At 39.3% G+C, this 25,771-nt stretch overlaps 1 protein-coding gene and 1 pseudogene across 8 annotated transcripts in view; both read right to left on the bottom strand.

Moving 5' to 3' along the window:
- AFG1L (AFG1 like ATPase) overlaps nucleotides 1–25,771 on the bottom strand; it is a 226,869-nt gene that overhangs the window by 170,229 nt on the left and 30,869 nt on the right. For all 8 annotated transcript variants that reach the window (XR_009558727.1, XM_060283447.2, XM_060283444.1 and 5 more), the window contains exon 2: nucleotides 5,229–5,452. Coding sequence is in view for 7 of the 8 variants with exons in the window: in XM_060283444.1 (XP_060139427.1) it covers nucleotides 5,229–5,452 (224 nt within the window). In the remaining variant the exon portion in view is untranslated. The remainder of the gene's footprint in view (nucleotides 1–5,228; nucleotides 5,453–25,771) is intronic.
- LOC115866956 (large ribosomal subunit protein eL42-like) lies at nucleotides 18,701–19,007 on the bottom strand (annotated as a pseudogene).

The following is a 25,771-nucleotide window of genomic DNA, read 5'->3' as shown; positions in this document are numbered from 1 at the left end:
GATCAGTATGCTCTATACCTTAATTATACAGTGCTATATATCAAATATATCCCAATAAAACTGGGAAAAAAACTCAAAAAAAAAAAAGACACTCTCATCTACGTTGACGGCATAATTTTACCTTCAGAACCATGACAAAACTTAAAATGTAATTGGATACATTTGTTAATTATTCTGGAGACTGAAGCAGGCCCATTACATTCTCTCAAATTTCAGACTTTAAATGAGTCTTTGGCATGTGTTAGTTCTCAAAAAACAATGCAGTTTGACTCACTTCCTTACAAATAATGCCGTCATTGGGTTAGGACATAATCTTTTGTTTCGGCTTTCATAAAAATTTGATACAAGAAAATATTCATTTAAAAATATTTCTGGTCTTTAATAAAGCTGTAGCTATAGATGTCTATTTCATACTCAGTGTTGCTTATGCTGTTCTGAAGGATAAATTACCAGGAAACAGGGAGGCTTTACCTAAATCACACTGCTCAACCTACTTCACCTATAGGAAATGCCAATTCTAAGAAGAGGAACGGAGAGTATAAGTGCTCACTTCCTTAGCTGGGGGAGAGAAGGGAGGAACTGAGGAAAAACCAGCAAACTGCCTAGTCTTGGATAAATAACTGAAGGGACCCAGACAATAGGCCTCCTGCATCTCCTGAGAGAAAATTCCACAGCCCGGCATTCCAGGTATCCTATTCACGGCCTCCAGATGCTAGAAGCCAGATCACAGAAAGCACCAACACCTTAGATGAGCCAGATTCAAGGCAGCGCAGGTCGTCTCTACCTGCTATATGCATTGTTCTTGGCAGAGTGAGGAGAGGTATCCAAATAAAAGACCATAGGTTGTAAAAGGAAGTTTGAAATAATAATTTCTCATGAGGGAAAAGCAAAATTATTTTGTGAAGAGCAGGAGAAAAGGAAAAGGAATTTTGTTCCCCACTCCTCTTCCCAATTCCCAGGTCTCTCTGGCTATGGTTTCTCCTCCCCAGAGATGAAAAAACCTGGCTGCCTGTATACACCTGATTAATGGAAACAGAGATTTTCAGAGTAGCTCCACACTCTTTAATTCTCTCCCTCCATGACTCTAGAAATGCTTGATTTGGCTGTGTAAAAGTAATTCTAGTTATAGTGATTTACATGAACTACTTACTTACCATTTATGCCTAATTACCTCACAGCACAATAACAATTATGCATACATTAAATGTGTCAGATTAACCTGGCTATAAGTTTTATTTGATAACAAAAGTAAAGTATTCATAAATGCTTATTCTTTATAGTTTGTTGCTCATATAGCATAGTCATCTGCTCATAACTTTTTCAAATTTTTACTAGAGAAAACATTTTTGTGTAGGTAGGTGAAAGCAGCCTAATAGTCTGCCACCAATTTTTTCTCACTGACTAATAATTCTGGCATTTTGTGAAGAAGGTGCATTTTATTCTAACATTATGGCTTACCCTTACAGAAAGTTTCTTAGGAGTACAATTTTTTTTTAACAAGTCCACCAAAATGAGTATTTAAACATCTGCATCAAAATCAAATGCCCATATATGCTAACTGAAATAAGTCAGACAAAGACAATACTGTATGTTCTCACTTACATGCAGAATTTTTAAAAAGCGTAATTCATAGGATGGTGGTTACCAAGGGCTGTGGGGTAGGGGAAATGGTGAAATACTGGTCAAAGGGTACAAACTCTCAGCTATAATATGAATAAGTTCTGGGAATCATGGTGACTATAATTAACAATACAGTATTATATTATATACTTGAAAGTCGTTAAAAGAGTAGATCTTAGGGGCTTCCCTGGTGGCGCAGTGGTTGAGAGTCCGCCTGCCGATGCAGGGGACGCGGGTTCATGCCCCGGTCCAGGAGGATCCCACATGCCGCGGAGCGGCTAGGGCTGTGAGCCATGGCCACTGAGCCTGCGCGTCCGGAGCCTGTGCTCCGCAACGGGAGAGGCCACAGCAGTGAGAGGCCCGCGAAAGAGTAGATCTTAAATGTTTTTACTACAAAGAGAAACAGTAATTATGTGAAGGGATATAGGTGTTAACTAATTTTATTATGGTAATCATTTTGCAATGTATACAGGTATCAAATCATCACATTGCACACCTTAAACTTACATATGTTATCTGTCAATAATATCTCAATAAAGCTGGGGGAAAAATCAAATGTCCATGAAATTATAAACCCTATTTACCAAAATCAAGAACTCTACATACTAACAAAGTTCTACTGCTGGAAAACCTAACAGTCCAAAGTTTCCTTCTCTGATAATCAGCATATCAGTCTATATTTTTAGAAGTAGTCTGTGGCACCTTTAGAATCTTCAAAACTAAAGCTTTTATATATGTTTTATTCAAATTACATTTGGTATTTGGATCTTTTTCAATGTTTGAAAAACACTGAAAAACAATGATTTGGTGGGCTAAAGAAACAACAGGACAAATACTATCATAAAGAGATGTCGATCCATTTACTAAACATTCATTCACGTATGCATTGGGATTTAACAAATATAAGCTTTCATTAGACACATTTGAAACTACCTGACTTGTCAAATTTCCTCCTTACATAAGAACTACCCAATAAAACCAGGGCCTCTAGATAGAAAGTACTGCATTTACTTACTGCTAAATAGCTATCTATTTACTAGGCAAATCCAGCATAGCCAATTTATAAATCAAAGGTGGAAGTATGGGAAAATACCCTTAAGAAGAGCCAAATAATAATTTTAAAGAAAAAAAATAGGTTGTTGAATTGGCAACCAGATAAGTTAATTTAAGGAATATTTTATTAAGGAATGGAAGTTCACCAACCCCTGTAAGATGAGCCCTAGGGATGATACAGAGTGGGGAGGAGGAAAAGGACTGTATTTCCAAAAGGGAGAGGGCTAGAAAGGGAATAAGATACAACAGTCATGAGAGAAATTTAACTTTCAGATAACAAAAAAAAAAATCTGGTAAGTAAAACATCTTGTTTCCTGGCTATGATACATAACAAAGTTGTTATTTTGTTTGGAAGACCTCCTGTATTGCAAACTATAATTAGGTATGCAGTACCTAAGCAATCTGTATTTTCCAAACTTTTTGCTTCTTGACTCACCCATCAACTTTTGGAAACACAGGAAAAAGAGAAAAGGTTGGCCATCAAAAGGGATAATTCATCATTATTTCCCATAACCATTGTTCTGGATTAGCTAACACACTCTGGCTTCCACACTCACAGTCCACTTCTGAGGGAAACCGCCCTGCTCACAGGAGCCCTGGATGGCACCTTATACAGAGATCCAATCTTTGTGCTAACTAGCAGCCTCTGGAAAACTGGTGTGAAAGCTCTGCCCAAACAGGGATGAAGTGTTTGGGTGGATGGTCAGATTTTTACTCAGGAATTTAAACCATGGATACAGGAAAAGAACCAAGAAGCTGGTAGAATAAATAGAAGTGGGTAAGGGCATGGGAAAAGGAACAAAGAGTAAGCAGATTATGTGAATGGCAGGGTTCTGGAGAATCAATGGGTACCTCCTACTACAAGTCATCAAAGTTTTCAGAGCCGCTGACACTGCTGAAAGCTGGCACAGGCTCTGTGAGGCCTGGCTGAGCGATGGAGATGCCCTTCATTGTTATTTTCTTATGTAATCTTATTCTACATCTCCATTTCTCTCTCAGACCTAAATAATTCTCTATTCCTTTTAACCAAAAGATGTTAACACAATGGCAGCCTTTTCCTTATATAAAAATAAAACTATTTCATTACACTCTGAAGTGCTTTTTAAAACATAAAATTACTTTCAGTAGAGTTTTTAAATAAAGTACTACTAACACATTGTTATACAATACATTTCTTATAAAGATCTTATAATAAAAGAATATTTGTGTAGCGGGGTGGGGGGAGGAGGTTTGGTCAGTCAGTTAAAGGAAAAGTAGTTTCTTAGGTTGAACAAATTCTAACTCTTATAACTATTAATACCCCTCATGATTTGAGGATGACACCACTGATGACAATGGCTTCTAGAGAAGGATAAGGAATGGGAGTTTTCCTGGTGTCTCAGAATTTCAGCAAAAACTCAAAGCTGAGGACAAGGGGAGACAGGTCCCCCTACACACTAAAGAGAGGCACTAATTGTATCCATGCAGGAATTACTTAAAAAGAGAAAAAAAAAGTCAAAAAACAGCCCTAAAATCAAAGTAATCAAGGCAGAAAGCTGTTAGCTGGGTAAAGAATTCTGTGGCATTTCCCCCAGATGAACCTCATGCCAAGTGCAGGGGGTCCCCAAGAGAAACATCCAAGGAGATTAGCATTAAGGAAAAAACGGGGTGGATACTCATTTAGGTGAGAAAATCTACAGACAGCTACCAAAGCAGGGTGTGAAAGAACTCATGGAAGAACTTGACATGTGTCCCCAGGAGTACAGGGGTGCACAGGACAAAGACAGACACTGGTGCTTGCTTCTTATATCTGCAGAAGTCCAAGGGCAGGAGACTGACTGAAGCTGCCCATGCAGAAGGGGTTGGAGAAATGAGATGTTATACTTCCCGTGGCCTAAGTAGACGCCATAAAGGTGACCTGGTTAGCGCTGTCCCGAAAGGACCCCTCTTAGAAGGCTAAGTGCAAGGGCAAGGCCGTCTCAGCCTCACGTAGTGGTGTGAGGTGTTCTGTTAGAGCCGTAAGAGGTCAGTCACAGAGTGGAGCAGCAGGGAGGTCCTCATGGGAGTCCTGAAGAATCCACCCAGTGCCCCTCACAGAAAGCTAGCATGTCAGCATCTACCACACAAAAGGCCCTTAACTGGTGACTTCAGACTCTGCTGTTTCACTCTAATCTTCTATCCCCCTCGTTCTGAGCCTAGAGAAGCCAAGCGAGCAGAGAGAGGAGAAGAATAGAGAGAGAAGAACAAGTCACCCCCTCTTCTCTGCTGCTGATCCTGGGCCAGGCCTAACCTAGAGAGAGGGAGAAGCTTTGAAATGCACACAAGTTTTCACTTTGACTGGTATTTAGGGTTTTTTTTTTTTAAATACCTCAATATGAAGCTATCTGAATCCCGCTGAAGGTGAAAGAAAGCTATGGAACATCAAGAGGTCAGAAATGGGGATCCAACAGAGCTTGTTTAAAGGAACTGGTAGGAAATTTTCAAGCTCTTTCATCATTGTACCCAACTGCATTTAATCCATTTTTTAAATGCTTACATTTTTAACTGTTCAATCTTTAATGTCACACAAACCTTACCTTAGAAAAAAGGCCTTCTGCCTCTATACTGTATCCTTTAAGTTCCTCATGTAATTCCTGCAAACACTGTATAACTCTTCTTTGATGTTCATCGTCCTTTAGCTCACGAGCTTTGATCAGAAAGTCATAGTGGTCCAGTGGTCCATGGCAAACAGCTAAAGCTTTTGAATAAACCTCTGTAGCAGCAGTTGAAGACATACTCTTGGCTGTCTGAACTGTATAGGCTATAAACAAAAATATACATAAAATTTTAGACTTTCTGAAATCAAGATATTTCATAGTGCTCTACATTATTTCTTAATGGCCACATTAAAACTTTTAACCAGTTATAATTATATTTGAGCAGTTGTAAATATCACTTTGATGAAAATAATAATATAAAACACATTTTGTAACATAAATATATTTATAAATGTCTCAGTTTAATAAACCCCAAACTCATAAGCTATCACTACAACCCCTCTTCCAGGAAGAATGGAATGTCTGCTTTGCCTCCACTCCAATGAATGAGCCACCTGGGTTCATCACATCTTTCTTCACAGCAGGGGTGGTACCTTTCTTTGCATTAGGCCTAAATCTGGTACGAAGACAGAGACTTAGACACTAGTCACAAAGGGTTTTCTACTGCCTCTTTATTCACTGTCTAAAACAACACAGCATTCAGATGTTACCACATTGAATTCAGCACACTTCTTGCGAGACTCCTTCCCTTTTCCATCACCTTTAGGTTGAACACAAAGAGTTGAGACACAACAGAGTGTCTGTTTCAAAGCAGGAAGGTGTGTTAATCCTTTTTTTAGCTTCTTGGGGAAGAAAATTGATTGTCTGTGGTAAGGTCCAGTTAGAACTCCATTCCTTATCTGGGGCAGGTTCAGTGAGCAGCAAACTGGCACATTTTTAGACAAAGATTTTACAAGGGTATTTTGCCATTGTTCCTCTTGTTCCATTGAATACCATGTTTCCTTTATTTCAATAATATGAAAACTACTTAATTTAGGAAAAGAATTAACAGTCACAACATTATTTCCATCATTTTCTAAAAAAGGAAAAAAAAAATCCTTAAATATACCATGACTGTTAGGGATAGGGCAGAGCTATCCTCTAATAACTGCTCTCCCTTTTTCTGAATAAAGGTTTTAGCTGGGTGCAAGGCTGCCGAGTGAAATATTCCATATCCTGGCCTCTCTGGCAGCCAGGATGGTCATGTGAACAATGGGATGTAAGCTGAAATGTGTGCAGCTCCGCTCTGGAGCACTTAAAGGGAAAGGGCGAATCCCACTCCTCCCCTTCCCTTCCCTCCCTCTGACTGGAAAGAAAGTGCCATGACTGCAGCTGGAAGAGCCAACCTGGCAAGGAGAGGCGCACAGAATGCTGAGCAAAGCAGAGCAAAGTTCCCTAACAATGCTGAGCTGCCAAACCAGCTCTGGACCACCTGCCGGGATTTTTATGTAAAATAAATGTCTATCTTGCTTTTCAAGCAGTGTATTTTAGGGTCTCTTTGTTACGGAGGCCTAAATTGTACCCTAACTAATACAGGGGGCTTACAGCCTGCAAAAGAGAACCGGACTAAGGGTCTCTTGGAAGCCTAGGCCTCATAGGACCAAGAACAAGGCTTGGGTTCATGTTGAAGCTGGAGGCATAGGTTGAGAGTTCCATAAGGTTTCCAGCAATTTGAGATGTCTACCAGAGTGGTATAAGAAACATATTTGCCCTTGGTCCACAGTCCCTAGTACGGAGCTCATAAAACCCTTGGAATTTCCTAAGTGATAGAGTGTTTTCTGTTTATCATAATGAGCCTCGTTCCATCCCACATATGCTAATGAACGCAGGGTAGGGCCCCAAGATAACCTCAGGACACGGCTGGTTCCCAGAAAGACCAAGTGTTTAGAAAGTTGGAACTTGCAGCCCCACCCACCAACTTGGGAGGGCAGGGGAGGCTGGAGATTAAATTCTATAACCACTTTTTTTTTTTTATATTTGAATACTCAAAGCAGCAGCTTTATTTATAATATTTAACAGCTGAAATGAACCCAAATGTCCATCAATTGATGAATGGGTTAACGATGGTATATCCACACAATGGAATATTACTCAGAAGTAAAAAGGATTAAAACTACTGATAAATATAACAATGTAGATGAATCTTAAAAGTATTATGCTAATTGAAAAAAGCCAGAAGCAAAATTTAATTTTATATGACTACAGTATACAAAGTTCTAGAAAAAGCAAAACTTTTCTAGTGGAAGAAAGCAAATCAGTGGTTTCTAGAACCCAGGAATAGGGTTATGGGATTGGTAGCAAAGGGGTAGGAGCAAATTTTAGGGGTGATGGAGGTATTCTATATTATGATTATGATGGTGGTTACATGACTGTATACATTTGTCATAACTCATTGACTTGTTCACCTAAAATCATGAATGTTATTTGTATATAAATTGTACTTCAATAAAGGTTTCACAGGAAAAAGGGAAACTTTGGGCTATAGATGCTGTTTTACAAGTTAGCTTTTAAAAATTATAGGGCTTCCCTGGCGGCGCAGTGGTTAAGAATCTGCCTGCCAATGAAGGGGACACGGGTTCGATCCCTGGTCCGGGAAGATCCCACATGCTGCAGAGCAACAAAGCCCATGCGCCACAACTACTGAGCCTGCGCTCTAGAACCCATGAGCCATGACTATTGAGCATGCGTGCCACAACTAGTGAAGCCCTCACGCCTAGAGCTCATGTTCTGCAACAAGAGAAGCCACCGCAGTGAGAAGCCCACGCACCGCAACAAAGAGTAGCCCCCACTCACCACAACTAGAGAAAGCCTGCGCGCAGCAACAAAGAGCCAATGCAGCCAAAAATTAATTATTTAAGTAATTTTTAAAAATTGTATGCTTACATGCTTCTATAAACACTCTTGAACAATAAGATATGGAGGGCTTCCAGGATGGTGAAAACATCAAGGTGCCAGGAAGGTGACATACCCAGAGAGGGCACGGAAGCTCCACACCCCTGCTCCTATCCCTTGCCCTGTGCATCTCTTCCATTTGTCTGTTCCTGAGCTCTATGTACCCTTTATAATAAACTGATAAACATAAGTAAAGTGCTTTTTCTGATTTCTATGACCATTACTAGTAAATTATCAAATTTAGCTAAGTATCAACCCACTAAATTTGTAGTCAGACGTGCGGAAGTGTGGGTAGCTTGGGCAGCCCATTTGCAGCTGGCCTCTGAAGTGGGGCCACTTTTGTGGGATTGGCCCTTTAACTTGGGGGATCCGATGCTACCTCCAGGTAGATAGTGCCAGAACTGAACTGACAGATAACCATTAGTGTTGGAGGATTTGAGAAACTCACAACCAGGGAAAATGCTCTTTTCCACTCCCTGGAATCAACCAAGTAAGAAACCTAAGATAATGCTAATTTCCTTCTCCTCCATCCCACAAACCCTTTCCCCAGCCCTCAACCAGGTCCTCAGCCAATCAATCATCAGTGCTACTCAATTTTACATCCTAAATACTCTCTAATCCATTCCCTCCTCCCCTCTTCACACAACCACTCCAGCTGGGCCTCTTATTGTCTCTGGCTTGGCCTCCCTGCCTCTGATCGCCTCCTGCCTCACATTTACCATGACCACACCACAATCTCTAAAAACATCTTCCATCAACTACAAGGATGATCTTGCTAAAATCTCAATGTGATTTTATCAATATTTTGCTTAAAATTCATCTCATTGTTTAAAGGCGTGGTTTTCTTTTTTTTTTTTTTTTAAGGGAAACAGTTTTTTTTTTTTTTGTGGCTGTGCCAGGTCTTAGTTGCAGCACACGGGATCTTTAGTTGCGGCACGTGGGATCCAGTTCCCTGACCAGGGATCAAACCCGGACCCCCTGCACTGGGAGCACAGAGTCTTAGCCACTGGGCCACCAGGGAATTCCCTAAAGGAGTGGTTTTCAAATGCAATGTTAACAGCAGCACCTTTTTCTATACAAAACTTTCCATCGGATCCCAAATCTATTTGAGAAAAGAAGAGGGGGTAACAAAGTCCTGACCTCTTCACATTTCCCTCATTCCCAAGCCCATATCACCCCATTTCCAAATCAGCCCCTAAGGCCACTTCCCCACCTTATAGGATCACATTAAGTAAGAATAGTGTGCAGAAAAGAGTTAACACAGCAGGCCTGAGACTACCGTCCTTAGCAATGCCTGCTTGCAAAAATGGGCCCTTGACTGGGAACTTGGGTTCCCATCATTCCCAGAAATGGTAAGAGTGACTCACTGTGCCTAAATGTTTGTATCGTATACAATGTGATTTATGCTGAACACCTAGTTTCCTTCTATAAATCTGTAATTTTGGCACATGCTAGGCAGAGGGTGCCTTTGTAACCACGGCTCAACTCTAGGCATTGAGCCTATAATGAGCTTCCCTAATAGACAACATTTCACACCTGTTGTCACAGTAAGTTGCTGGAAGAATTAAGCATGTTCTGTTTGACTCTCCTGGGAGAAGACGCTTGTAAGCTTGTGCCTAATTTTCTCTGAACATTGTCCCACATGTATTTTCCCTTTGCTAATTGTGCTCTGTATCCTTTTGCTATGATAAATCGTAGCTGTGAGTATAACCATATGCTGAGTCCTCTGAGTCTTCCTAGTAAATCACCAAACCTGGGGGTAGTCTTGGGGATTCCCAACACAGATAGTGTCCTCATTCTGAGGTTCAAGGAATCCATAATAGGGGTGCAGCCTGCATTTTCAGACTACTCCCCCTCTACTGTTCAAAATGCATCTATTTTTTCGATACAAGAAATGACTGAGTACCACCACATGTAATGGGTAATAGGGAATATCAAAGTTGACTTGTTTTTTGGGTTTTTTTTTTAAATTTATTTATTTATTTATTTTTGGCTGCGTTGGATCTTTGCTGCGGTGTGCAGGCTTCTCTTGCGGAGCACGGGCTCTAGGCACGTGGGCTGCAGTAGTTGTGGCACATGGGCTTCAGTAGTTGTGGCTCGCAGGCTCTAGAACACAGGCTCAGTAGTTGTGGAGCACGGGCTTAGCTGCTCCGCAGCATGTGAGATCTTCCCGGACCAGGGATCGAACCTGCGTCCCCTACATCGGCAGGCGGATTCTTAACCACTGCGTCAACAAGGAAGTCCCAAAGTTGACTTGTTTTAAGTGCAGGTGGAAGAACAAAAAAATTGCAGCAGTAATGTATCAAGATCAAGTGGAAATAGCAAGTAAAATGAATTTGGGTACAGAGAAAATGGTTATGAAACTATTCTAAGTGGGAATAATACAGGCCCATATTAGGATGGCAACAGCAAAAATGTTAGGAAGCGGGGTAGAATGGAAAATGCAAAGGTAGATTCAATAATGTGGGTTGCCTTCTAGTCAAACTGGATTGCTCACCATATCTCAAACATTTTCCATTCTTTCATTTCATAGCCATGCCTTTGTTCACAATGGTCCCAACTGGAGAGCCTCCTCCTCCAACCCTCTGCCAGCCTAATTTCTCCTCCACAAATCTCAACTCACCCTCAGCTCCCTACCACCAGATTTCCAAACTCACCTGTATCTACCCCATTCTCTTTTCTTTCCGCAGTTACAGCTTAAGAGCTATTTCTCTTTCCATCAAGGGCTATTAATGCCTTCACTCACCCTCTAATCAGTGGATTTCAATTTTTTGGAAAAAAAATCATGACCCAATATACACACAAATATACATAACTGAAAAACAAGTTTCATGAAGTAATAACTAATTTATTAAAAGTATGAAATAGTAAGAAAAAAAGGATCTTTCTATGCATGATATTCTCTGGTATTTTATACACATATATTTTTATTATTTATATCTAAAGAACCACTATATTTAGTTATACTAAATGCCTTATATGATACTTATTTACCTTTTTGTTTTCTTTCCCCATCAGAACATATGCTCTTTGAGGGCAACAGTGCATGACATGATTGGTGCTTATTAAACATTTCTTGAATCCCCTCCCTTCGTACATTTTCAGAGATATCATTCTCTTCATTAATCACCTCTGTACTATATCATCTCCTTTCCCCTCTCTTCTAGTTTTTTCCATATCAGCTCAACCCTCTCCTCTTAAAATAATAACAACAACAACAAACAACCTCCTTGACTTGACACCTGCTCTCCCTCTTTCCCTTCATAGCCAAACCACTTGAAAGAGTTGCCTTTACTTTCTCTGGCCGCCCCCTCACATCCTGCTCATTTCTCAACCCACTATAATCAAGCTTCTACTGAGATGGCTTCTGCCAAGTTCATTCAATGCCTTTTTTAAAAAATATTTATTATTTATTTATTTATTTATTTTTGGCTGCATTGGGTCTTAGCTGCAGCATGATCTTTCGTTGCGGCATGTGGGCTTCTCTCTAGTTGTGGCATGTGAGCTCCAGAGCCCACAGGCTCTCTAGTTGTAGCACATGGGCTCCAGAGTGCATGGGCTCAGCAGTTGCTGCACGTGGGCTCTGTAGCTGCGGTGCACCAGCTAACTGTGGCGCACAGGCTTAGTTGCCCTGTGGTATGGGGGATCCTAGTTCCTCGACCAGGGATAGAACCCGTGTCCCCTGCATTGGAAGGCAGATTCTTAACCTCTGGACTACCAGGGAAGTCCCCACCCAACGCCTAGTGTTGCCAAATCCAGTAGATATTCCTCAGTCTTCATATTCCTGTTTACAGTTACAAAGTATCTAATTTTTAAAGTTATTCATAGGAACCATCAGGACTGTGGGCAAAGTACATTGTTTCTATTGGGATCTGGCTTTGGAGAGGCTTAAAGTCCTTTGCTTCCACTTTTATTTTTACTAACCCAACATCTTTATTGAGTAGTTTATACTTCATTCACATTTCTCAAAAAAGGAAAACCAAGTTACACTGAAGATGAGGTATCACTTCAGGCAATCAGCAGACATAAAAAGAGAATCATAGGTTATCTAGTACTGCATATAAGAAGCTTATAAGTCGCCATTCTATCCCAACAACAAGTAAAAAGCTGAAAAATCAACGTATCTTTTCAGATCCATAAGAGAAGGAAGGACACAGGACAAACTGCTGCCCCCAAGATTGAAAAGAAATTGATTGGTGTAAATGAACCAATTAAAAGATTGTCAGAGTGGATCAAAACCCAAGACTCAATTACATGTTGACTAAAATAAACTCACTTTAAATTCAAAGACACATACATATGAATAGTAAATGGATGGATAGAGCAGAAACTAACACAACATTGTAAAGCAATTATAATCCAATAAAGATATTTTTAAAAAACGGATGGAAAAAATTACACCATGCTAACACTAATCAAAAGAAAGCAAGAGTAGCTATATTAATTTCAGACAGACCAGACTTCAAAGCAAGGAAAGTTATCAGATATACAGAAGGATGTTACATAAAGATAAAAGAGTTGATTCTCCAAGAAGACATAACAATCGTTAATATATATGCACCTAACAACAGACCATCAAGTTAAACTACATGAGGTAAAAATTGATAGAACTATAAGGAAAAATAGATGAATCTACTATCATAGTTGGAGACTTCAGTACCCCTCTAGCAGAAATGGACAGATCCAGTAGGCAGAAAATCAGTAAGGACTTAGTTGAACTCAACAACACCATTAATCAACTGGCTAAACTTGACATCTATAGAATAATTCATCCAACAACAGCACAATACACATTATTCTCAAGCTCACACAGAACATTCACCAAGATAGATCATATTTTGGGCCACAGAACACACCTTACCAAAGTTAAAAGAACAGAAATCATACAATGTCTGCCATCAGACCACAATGGAATTAAACTAGAAATCAATAACAGAAAGATAAATGGAGGGCTTCCCTGGTGGCGCAGTGGTTGAGAGTCCGCCTGCCGATGCAGGGGACGCGGGTTCGTGCCCTGGTCCGGGAAGATCCCACATGCCGCGGAGCGGCTGGGCCCGTGAGCCATGGCCGCTGAGCCTGCGCGTCCGGAGCCTGTGCTCCGCAACGGGAGAGGCCACAACGGTGAGAGGCCCGCGTACCGCAAAAAAAAAAAAAAAAAATCTAAGAAAGATAAATGGAAAATTCTAAAAGATGCAGAAACTATGGGACTTCACTGGTGGCACAGTGGTTAAGGATCCGCCTGCCAATGCAGGGGACACAGGTTCGATCCCTGGTCCAGGAAGATCCCACGTGCCGCACAGCAACTAAGTCTGTGTGCCACAACTACTGAGCCTGCGCTCTAGAGCCCACAAGCCACTACTGAAGCCAGCACGCCTTAGAGGCCGTGCTCCGCAACAAGAGAAGCCACCACAATGAGAAGCCTGCACACCTCAACGAAGAGTAGCCCCTGTTCGCCGCAACTAGAGAAAGCCCACGTGCGGCAATGAAGACCCAACGCAGCCAAAAAAAAGTTTTTTTAATTTAAAGATAAAATAAAATATGCAGAGACGAAACAACACACTTCTAAATAACATATGGGTCAATGAAGAAACCTCAAGATAAATGTAAAAATTCTTCGAGTTAAATGAAAATGGAAGCACAATTTATCAAAATTTGTGGGATGCAGCAAAAGCAGTGATTAAAGGGAAATTTATAGCAATGAATGTATATATTAGAAAGAAGAAAGATCTAAAATCAATCATCTAAGTTTCCACCTTAAGAAACTAGAAAAAGAAAATTAAATCCAAAGTAAGCAGAAGAAAAGAAATAAGAGCAGAAATCAGTGGAATTGAAAATAGGAAATCAACAGAGAAAATCAATGAAACCAAACACTGGCTCTTTGAAAAGATCAATAAAATTGATAAGCCTCTAGCCAGGCTAACAAGGAAAAAGGAGAGAGGACACTAATTGCTAATATCAGAAATGAAAGAGGGATATCACTATAGATCCCATGGACATTAAAAGGATAATAAAGGAATACTATGAACAACTCAACCCATAAATTTGAGAACCTAGGTGAAATGGACAAATTCCTTGAAAGACACATCAGCCAAGATTCACACAAGAAGAAACAGACAATCTAAATAGGCCTGCATCTATTAAAGAAACTGAACCAGTAATTAATAGTCTTCCAAAACAGAAAGCATCAGGCACAGATGGGTTCACTGGTGAATTCTACCAAACATTTAAAGAATTATACTAATTCTCTACAACCTCTTTCAGAGGATTAGAAGCAGAAGGAATACTTCCTAACTCATTCTATGAGGCCAGCATTTCCCTAATACCAAAATAAGACAAAGACATTACAAGAAAAGAAAACTACACCAATATCTCTCGTGAACATAGATGCAAAAATCCCTAACAAAATACTACCAAATCAAATCCAACAATGTATAAAAAGAATTTCACAATATAAACAAGTGAGAATTATCCCAGGAATGCAAGGCTGGTTCAACCTTTTTTCTTTTCTTTTTTTTTTTTTTTTTTGGCTGTGCCATGTGGCATGCAGGATCTTAGTTCCCTGACCAGGGATCGAATCCATGCCCTCTACAGTGGAAGCATGGAGTCTTAACCACTGGACCACCAGGGAAGTCCCTGGTTCAACATTTTAAAATGAATTAATGTAATCCATCACATCAACAGACTAAAGAAGAAAAATCACATGATCAGATCAATAAATGCAGAAAAAGCATCTGAAAAAACTTATACACATTCATGATAAAAACTCTCAGTAAACTAGGAATAGAGGGAACTTCCTCATCTTGATAAAGAATACCTACAGCAAACATCATACTTAATGGTAAGAAACTAGATGTTTCCCACTAAGATCAAGAACAAGGCAAGGATGTCCCCTCTCCTCACTCCTTATCAACATAGTACTAGATAAATCCATAAGACAAGAAAAGGCAATAAAAGGTATACAGATTGAGAAGGAAGATATAAAATGGTCTGTTCCCAAATGACATGGTCATCTATACAGAAAATACAAAAGAATCAATAAAATAACTCCTGGGACTAACAAGTAATTATAGTAAGGATACAAGGTTAATATACAAAAGTCAACTGCTTTCATATATGCCTGCAATGAACAAGTGGAATGTGAAATTAAAAACACAATACCAGGACTTCTCTGATGGTCCAGTGGGTAAGACTCTGTGCTCCCAATACAGGAGGCCCAGGTTCGATCCCTTGTAGGGCAACTAGATCCTGCATGCATGCTGCAACTAAGAGTGCACATGCCACAACTAAGAAGTCCTCATGCCACAACTAAGAAGTCCACATGCCGCAACTAAGAGTCTGCATGCCGCAACTAAGAAGTCCACATGCTACAACTAAGAAGCCCACATGCCACAACTATGAGCTCGCATGCCACAACTAAAGATCCCACATGCCATAACAAAGGATCCTGCATGCTGCAACTAAGACCTGGCACAACCAAAATAAATAAATAAATATTTTTTTAAAAAAAAACACAATACCATTTACATTAGCACCCTCCAAAAAGGAAATACTTCAGTGTAAATCTAACAAAATATGTACAAGATCTATATGAACAAAACTACAAAATTCTGATGAACAAAATCAAAGAACTTAAAAATGGAGAGATATTCCATGTTCACGTATAGGAAGACTCAATATTGTCAAAATGTCAGTTCTTCCTAACTTGATCTATAGATTCAAAGGCATCTCAATTAAAATCCTAGCAAGTTATTTTGTGGATACTGACAAAATAATTCTCAAGTTTAAATGAAGAAGCAAAAGACTCAGAATAACCAACACAATACTGAAGGAGAAAAACAAAATTGGAGGACTGACACTACTCAACTTTAAGATCTACTATAAAGCTACAATAATCAGAACAGTGTGGTATTGCCAAAAGAATAGACAAATAGATCAATGGAACATAATAGAGTCCAGAAATAGGCCCATGTAAACATAGCCAATTGATCTTTGACAAAGGAGCAACGGCAATACAATGGAGCAAAGATAAGACTTTTCAACAAATGATGCTGGGACAACTGGACATCCACATGCAAAAAAAATGAATCTAGACACAGACCTTAAACCCTACACAAAAATTAACTCAAAATGCATCATAGATCTAAATGTAAAAGAAAAAACTATAAAACTCCTAGAAGATAACATGGGAGAAATACAGGAGACATAGGAGAAACCTAGACGAGCTTGGGTATAGCTTTGACCTTTTAGATACAACACCAAAGGCACAATGCATGAAAGAAATCATTGATAAGCTAGACTTCATTAAATTAAAAACTTCAGTTCTGCAGAAGACAATGCCATGATCTCAAAAGACAAACCACAGACTGGGAGAAAATATTTGCAAAAGACTCATCTCATAAAGGACTATTATCCAAAATATACAAAGAACTCTAAAAACTCACAACAAGAAAATAAACAATCTGATTAAAAACTGGGCCAAACAGGACTTCCCTGGTGGTGCAGTGGTTAAGAATCCGCCTGCCAATGCAGGGGACACAGGTTCGAGCCCTGCTCTGGGAAGATCCCACATGCCACAGAGCAACTAAGCCCGTGCACCACAACTACAGAACCTGTGCTCTAGAGCCCGCGAGCCACAACTACTCAGCCCACGTGCCACAACTACTGAAGCCCATGTGCCTAGAGCCCGTGCTCCGCAACAACAGAAGCCACTGCAATGTGAAGCCCGTGCACCACAACGAAGAGTAGCCCCTGCTTGCTGCAACTAAAGAAAGCCCACACGCAGCAACGAAGACCCAACGCAGCCAAAACTAAAACTAAAATAAAATAAATTTAAAAAAAAACAACTGGGCCAAAGACTTTAACAGAAACCACACCAAAGAAGATATACAGATGACAAAAAAGCATATGAAAAGATCTCCATATCATATGTCATCAGGGAAATGCAAATTAAAAGAACAATGAGAAGGAATTCCCTGGTGGTCAGAGGTTAGGACTTGGCACTTTCACAATCCCTGGTCAGGGAATGCAAGCTATGTGACAAGGCCAAAAAAAAGAAAAAAAAAATGAGATACCACTACACACCTATTAGAATGGCCAAAATCCAGAACACTGACAAATGCTGCCCAGTATGTGGAACAATAGGACCTCTCTTTCCTGGGGAGAATGCAAAATGGTACAGCCACTTTAGAAGACAGTTTGGCCGTTTCTTACAAAACTATACATACTCTTACCATACAATCCAACAATCATTATCCTTGGTATTTACCCAAAGAAGCTGGAAATTTATGTCCACAAAAAAACCTGCACACACATATTTATAGCAGCTTTATTCATAATTGTCAAAACTTGGAAGCAACAAAGATGTCCTTCAGTAGGAGAATGGATAAATAAACTGGTACATCCAGACAATGGAATATTATTCAGCACTAAAAAGAAATGAGTCTATCAAACCATGAAAACACATGGAAAAAACTTAAATGCACATAACTAAGTAAAAGACCAATTTGAAAAAGCTACATACTGTAAGGTCCTATATTCTAATGATATGACATTATGGAAAAGGCAAAACTATTGACAGTAAAAAGATCAGTAGTAAACAAAGGGAGGGGGTAGGTAGGAAGAAGGTGTGAATAGGCAGAGCACAGAGGGTTTTTAGGGTAGTGAAAATACCCTAAAATATACTATAATGTGCATATGTGTCATTGTACGTTTGTCCATATTCGTAGAATGTACTACACCAAGAACCCCATTGTAAACTATGGACTTTGGATGATGATGCTGTGTCAATGTAGGTTCATCGACTGTAACAAAGGTACCTCTCTGGTATGGGATGTTGATAACTGGGGAGTATTGATAACAGGGGACATGTGGGGGGCAGGAGGTATATGGGAAATCTCTGTAACATTCCTCTGAATTTTGCTGTGAACCTAAACTGCTCTAAAAAATATCAGTCTTTTTAAAAAGAAAAAGAAAGAGAGAATCAGTCAGGCAAGATACTCAAGGCTGAGAGATTGGCCAGCTTAGGCCTGGACAGCAGCTGTATAAATTGAATCACAAAAGACTTCTCAAAAGCTGCCCTAAATTAAATCTGTTACTGCATCAGTGTACACAAATTATGTGATGCTGCTGCCATATTATTTTGATTTGTATTAATTTGTCTTATTGTGCTCCAAATGGACAGTGGGAAAATGCCATTCTGAAGATCCACAAACTAATCTACAAACATAAATGTAAGATTTTAGAGGCACAAAAAGTCTGCGCTGTTCTAATACCTCAATTTTGTACCTTATTTCACTACTTTCTCCTAAACGAAGTTTAAGGAAGATCCCACTATACTCCATAGTCCACTTGTTATAAGATTTACTCAATATCATGATGTCTTAGCGTCTGAATAATCTATTATAACTTTCTAGATAGTATTTTAACAATTACTTCAATTTTTCTCCCCAAGGAAAATAAATGAGTTTCCCCAGGCTCTGAGTGTATTTGTTATTACTTCAATTCCCCCTGCTTCAACTTTTTTTTGAAGTGAACATAACCTCCAGATTTTATTGTCTTCACAATAAAACAAAAGATGAAGTTTAGAACTGGAGTACTTAGCCCTTTCTCTTATCTCCTCCCAGTTCAAAATGCTTGCTGGTCTTAACAGTCAGCACTCTCTAACTCTGCAGCACTTTCTAGGCTCAATGCATTCAAGCCTCAGCACAATCTCCATTTGCAGTTTTAGCCTTTTTTCCAGAAAAGCAGCTTAGTCTGCTTCCTGTCATAAGACCGCTTTCCCTGGGCATTCAGAGAGTCCTTGCCCTTCTTGTCCTGTGTCACTCTGTGGGTTTAATGCTTGGCATGCTTCTTACAGTTAGTTTGGCAAGTTTCAGGGATATACACCATGTTTGTCTGTTTGTGGGGGTGCTATCGGCAGGGGAAGAAGTGATTTCCCCCAATATTTAAGTTTTCATCTGAAGACAGAGGTTTAGAACAAAAAAATTCTTCTGAAGTTCTGCAGTATTACAGTCTATGCTAATATGTTCCACTTAAACAATCTCATGGCATTAATAGGTAATATAACAGGGACTTCTCTGGTGGTCCAGTAGTTAAGACTCCTTGCTCCCAGTGCAGGGGGCCCAGGTTCGATCCCTATTCAGGGAACTAGATCCCGCATGCTGCAGCTAAGATCCTGCATGCCACAACTAAAAGATCCCACACGCCGCAACGAAGATCCCGGGTGCCACAGCTAAGACCCGGCACAGCCAAATAAATAAATAAATATTTTTAAAAAAATAATAATTAATATAATAAACCACATTTATGCTCTTCTTAATGGCACATGGTAACCTATAACACAGAAAGAAGAGGCAATTCAACAGCAACAATTATAAAAGAAATTAGAAAAAGGCAAATTGTCACTAACAGCCCTAACAAGAATTGTTATATACACGTAGGTTGTTTTTTTTTAAACAAGGTCTTGACTTGGGGTCCATGACAAGTCAACTGGCAGGGAAGGGGGGGGGATGGTCTGATAGCCCTCTGAAATTAAAAGAAAATTGTGTGTGTGTATGTTTTTGCATTTCTTCTGAGGTAAGATCTCTAAATATACTACAGATTCCTTCAGATTTTCAAACAAGTGAACAAAAACTGATTAAGAACCACTGTTTTAAAAATAATTGTCAAAACAGTTTTAGAAGGAAATTCTAATAATAGCAGCTCACATTTATTGAGCACCTACTGTGTGCCAGGGACTAGGTTAAGTAACTTAACATAATTACTTGTTTTACTCCTCACAATAATCCTATTATACAAATAACTTAAAAATCCATGGATATGGACTTATATACACTACCAAATGTAAAACAGATAGCTAGTGGGAAGCAGCCGAATAGCACAGGGAGATCAGCTCCGTGTGGTGCTTTGTGACACCTAGAGGGATGGGATAAGGAGGGTGGGAGGGAGATGCAAGAGGGAGGAGATACGGGGATATATGTATGCATATGGCTGATTCACTTTGTTGTAAAGCAGAAACTAACACACCATTGTGAAGCAATTATACTCCAATAAAGATGTTAAAAAAATGATAATAAAAAAAAAATCCATGGATAAATCTATTCATTGATTCATTCACTCAGGTTTCTTGAGAACCAACTATAGCTCAGGCACTATTCATGCCACTGGTGAAACAACAATTAAAAACAAATTTCTTTCCTTATGGAGCCTTCCCTCCAGTCAAGGGGAAGAGAGACAAAAAATTAAATAAAGAGCAACAACAGATCACATAATAATCAGTATGCTGGTGAAAATAAAACAGAGTGATATCCTAGGACCTCTGACCAACAGCATGGCATCTCCAGGGAGCTCAACAGAAGTACAGAATCTCAGGCCCTACCCTAGGGGTCTGAATCAAAATTTGCATTTTTAACAAAACACATAGGTGTTTCATATGCACATTGAAGACTGAGAAGCACTATGCTAGGGAATGATTGAGGACTCCTATAGATTATGAGGAAAAGCTTCCCTGTGGAAGTGACATAAGTTGATACCTGCATGCCCAAAGGAGTCAGCCCTGAGGAAGATCTGGGAGAACTTCCCAGGCAGAGCGAAGAGCTCTGGCAAAAACCCTAAAGTGAAAATGGATATAAGCTTCACATTTTCAAAGAAAGTCTACGTGGCTGATTTAAATGAACAAGGTGGAGTATGTTACAAGGTGAAGTTGGAAAGGAGAGGAAGGACCAGATCATGTACGGTCTTGTAAGCCACGGTAAATAGTGTGAATGTGATAGGATTAAGATCAAGTAGAAGGTTTTGATCAGGGGTGTGTCACAATTTGTTTTTTAAAAGATTAATCCGTTTGTAGAAAATAAGATAATAGAAATTCAAAAGGAAAGCAGAAACGGAGGAATAGTATGATATTCAATAATGCTATTATATATTATATATAATATACATATATTTTTATATATGTATGTATTTTTATATTGTATGGTATTCAATAAAACTATTATACACATATATGTAATTTTTTTTTTAAGTGGAAGCAGGGAGACTACTTAGGAAACTCTTAACAATAGTACAGTTCAGAGATGTCTATGATTTGGACCAGAGAGTTAGCACTGCAAGTTGCAGGTTAAGTAAACTGACCAAGATCATATAGTTAATAACAACAGCAGCAACAATTGCTAACCTTTAGTGGGTACTCACTAAGTGCCAGGTACTTTTCTAAGTACTTTACATACCTTCATTCATTTAATCTTCACAACCACCCTATGATGTAGGTACTAACATATTCCTACCTTAAAGGTGAAGACACTAAGGCACAGAGGGACTAAGTAAGTAATCTGTCCATGTTCCCATAGCTAGGTAGTGGCAGAGCCAGCATTTGTACCTACAGGTCCAGCAGGGAGGCAGCATGTTATAGTGGAAGCAGCATGGGCTCTGGAGTCATACCCTCCAGATTTATCTCCTGGCTCCACCATTTTGACTCTGGATCATGGCAGCTTGGGCACATGATCACCATCCTAGCCAATGATGCCTAAGAGAAAGTCAGCTTCTGCCAAAGTTTCTCCTGATACTCTTCAAAAGGAGACCAGGACAGAAACTCATTCCTTCCTGCCTTTGTACTTTTACCTGTGAAATTAAGGTAGCTGGACTGCTGCAAGCACCTTAAGAACATGAGGGGAAATGCTGCTCACACACTGAGGACAACAATAATCTTGACATATGTTGTGATAGTTAATTTTATTTGGCAACTTGACTGGGCCATCAAGCGCCTATACATTTAGTCAAACATTATTCTGGATGTGTCTGTGAGGGTGTTTCTGATGAGGTTAACACCTGAAACGGAAGACTGAGTAGACTGTTCTCCCTTATGTGGGTGGGCCTCATCCAATTACTTGAAGCCCTGAACAGAACAAAAGGCTGACTTTCCCCTTAGTAAGAGGGAACTCCTTCCGCCTGACTGCCTTTAAGCTTGGAACATCGGTTGTCTCCTGCCTTTGGACTCAAACTGAAACATCAGTTCTTCATGGGTCTTAAGCCTGCCAGTCTTTGGACTACAACTACACTATGGGCTCTCCTGGTTCTCAGGCCTTCGGACTCAGACTGGAATTACACTACCAACTCTCCTGGGTCTCTGGGTCTCCAGCTTGCTGACTGTAGATCTTGGGACTTGTCAACCTCCATAATTGCATGAGCTGATTCCTTATAATAAATCTCTTTCTAAATGTATATACATCTTATTGGTTCTGTCTCTCTGGAGAACCCTGACTAAAACATATGTCATAAAGCTTAACTGTGTTGACACTGTCTCCATAGAGCTGAGAAATAACAACAAAGGGGATGTGTGGTCTCTGTGTTCTTTGGTGCTTTAAATTGGAATGGAATTTCAAATTCTACACAAAGGTAGATAGTTAAGAAAGTCTTAGAGATATTCTTTAGAGACTTAAGCAAAATGGTGGACCAGACTATTTGAACAAAAAGTAAGCATTTTCCTTTCAGAAATGTTATTTTAAAGGTTTGCTTCACCCTTAAGGTTTTTTTGTTTTAATACCTAAGGTTAAATATTTTTTGAGAATCCATCTCCAACTTCATACTCAAAATCAGTAGAGATGTAGTTTAATGTGCAGAAGTTTTACATACAACTTGTCAGTAAAGTGGGGTTCAACTCAAAAACATTCTGTAAAGATTTCTCAGCTCAAAAGTATCCTATGATTAAAGGAAAGAATTGAAGATACACAAGATAACACATGACCATACAAATTTAAAGAGTTTTCAAGGTAAAGAAAACTATCTTTTTGCATTATTCCTTCCTAGACGGTTGTATGTTCAGAAATATTCAATACAATTTGTGATGAGTCTAGACTACTTCAAGGCATTACATGTGTTTACTTCAGTAGAATTAAAGATGTTATACAAAACTAACAGATTACAAGAGGTATCCATGTAACCCAGAGAAGTTATATGCTTTAGGTTCATTTAACAGCTTAAGGTTTTCTTTACAGACCTTGGATTCATTTGAAAATTTATGAGTGATAGAATTCTGAAAGGTATTCTATATATTATCTTCTCCAAAAAAATCTAAGGTAGATATTGTTATTTCTTACAAATGAGGAAACTAAAACACCACAAAATGTCAGAAAATTTAAGTGAATAGGCAAGATAGGATCTAAAGCTAAGTGACCCCAAACTACCACCAGGATATTGCCCTCATTAAAATCACCATAACACTACAGACAAGTGAAGATTGTGCTCCCATTTATCATAGCCAGGCAACAGAAAAAACACAAACCTCCCTCTAATTTGAAGTACTCAAGCCTCCTGGAGCAACCAACAATCCACCCCTCCTGGGTCTCCATCCTACTCAGGCCCAGCTAGAGCTCTGCCCTGCCTGCACTCTGGGCTCAACCTGCCTCTGCTCATATACGGCACTCTTGTAAAACCCAGTAGCAGCAGCAGCAGCAAATTTTTTTTTAATTGAAATATAGTTGATTTACAATGCTGTGTTAGTTTCAGCTGTACAGCAAAGTGATTCAGTTATACATATACATATTCTTTTTTCAGACTCTTTTCCATTATAGGCTATTACAAGATATTGAATACAGTTCCCTGTGCTATATAGTAGATCCTTGTTGTTTATTTTATATATAGTAGTGTGTATCTGTTAATCCCAAATTCCTGATTTATCCCTCCTCCCGCCTTTCCCCTTTGGTAACCATAAGTTTGTTTTCTATGTCTGTGAGTCAGCAGCTTTTTCACTAAAAGCCCAAAGTTGAAGTGTTAGAGGAAAGAAATTCCTTTCCATATAAATCTAAAAGCCCTTACATTTCACATAGCTGGCTTTTAAGAATTTTGACTAACTAGATTTATGTACACCTTTTTGAGCTTTGAGAACAAAATCTGGCACTAAATGAAGACCTAGCCCTCAAATACAAAGATGACACAAAGTTAGGAGACAAATCAGTGCTGTATCACAGTCAAGATGATGTTGCCGTGCTACACAATGGGATAAAAGTACCAACAGGTGCAATTGGGTTCAAAAACTTAATTATACTGAAAAGAATCATTTGAAAACCTATTAAATAGAAAAACTGAATAAGCAACAACTAATTCCACAAATTATAAAGCAGCTATAGAGTGTAAAGCTCTGTACTAAAAACTTCAAACACAGCTAGCTAGACAGATACTGTAACTGCACTCAAAATATCAACAGGGCACTGGGGGAGATATAAACAAGTGGATAAACAACTTTAACAAAGTGTGGTATGAAGTAAAGGGAAGAGGAGGATGCTATGAGATCACAGAGCCAAAGCTAGTAACCTAGCTTAAGGAGATAAGGGTACTCAGAGGAAATGATGTTTCAATTGAGAGCAAAAGGACAAACAGGAGTTAGCCAGGGAAAAATGGAAGGAAGGGAAGTGTTTTATAAATATAAAACACTATGAGCAAAAGATCAATGAATAGAATAGATATTCTAAAAGGAAGTCTTCAGGGAATAATTTAATATATAATAAAAGAGGGAGGCATACCAAATATTATCACTGTTCTTTTCTTTTATCACCCAACTTGTAATTATCTATTTGTTATTTATTTTATGTCTGTCTCTCTCAACTAGGCTGCAAGCCACAAGAGGGAAGGCACCATGCCTATTTAATTCACTGTATACCTAGCACCTACAATGCCTGGCATATGATGGGCACACAATAAATATTTGTTGAATCAATGAATTAAGCAATGGGAGCCAAGAGATCATTCAACAAGTGACATCTGGACAACTGGAAAACAACAGAAAAATTAATTTAGATTATCCCCTCATACTACATACCAAAATACTTTCCAGATAGTTTTAAAATGTAAATATATAAAAAATTTCAAACCAAAAAAATAAAGTATACATGAATATTTACCTAGTCCAGTGGTCTGCAAACTATAGCAGCCTGCAGGCCAAATTGACCATGCACATTAGTCTATTATCTCTGGCTGTTTACACACTACACCACCAGAGTTGAGTATAGTTGTCCCTCAGTATCTGCAGGGGAGTGGTTCCAGGGCCTCCTGCATATACCAAAATCCACAAATGCTCAAGTCCCTTATATAAAATGGTGCAGTACAATGAATAGTTGGCCCGCTATATCCGCGGATGCCAAACTCACAAATATGGAGGGTCAGCTAAAGTTGTAACAGAGACCATGGCAGGCAAGGACAAAAGTATTATCTGAATGTTTACAGAAAAAGGTTGCCAATCCCTGATCTCTCTTAACAGGTGTGGCCTTTCTAAATCTAATCCTGTCTGGACATCACAATCGCCTGTGAAACTCAGACTTAAGGACTCCCAATTAAACCCCAGTAGGAATGGATCAAAAACGTAACTGTAAGAGCTAAAACTTTTAAATGCTTAGAAGAAAGCATAATTGTAAATCTTCATGACCTTGGATTAGGCAATGATTTCTTAGCTATGACACCAAAAGCAGCCAAAGAAAAAATAAATTGGACTTCATCAAAATTAAAACTTTTGTATATCAAAGGACATTATTGGGACTTCCCTAGTGGTCCAATGGTTAAGACTCGGTGCTCCCAATGCAGGGAGCCTAGGTTCAATCCCCAGTTAGGGAACTAGATCCCACATGCTGCAACTAGGAGCCCTCATGCTGCAACTAAGACCTGGCACA

This window comes from Globicephala melas, chromosome 14, assembly GCF_963455315.2.
Source record: "Globicephala melas chromosome 14, mGloMel1.2, whole genome shotgun sequence".
In the NCBI taxonomy this organism is placed as follows: Eukaryota; Metazoa; Chordata; class Mammalia; order Artiodactyla; family Delphinidae; genus Globicephala; species Globicephala melas.
This window is presented reverse-complemented; position numbering and strand designations above follow the sequence as displayed.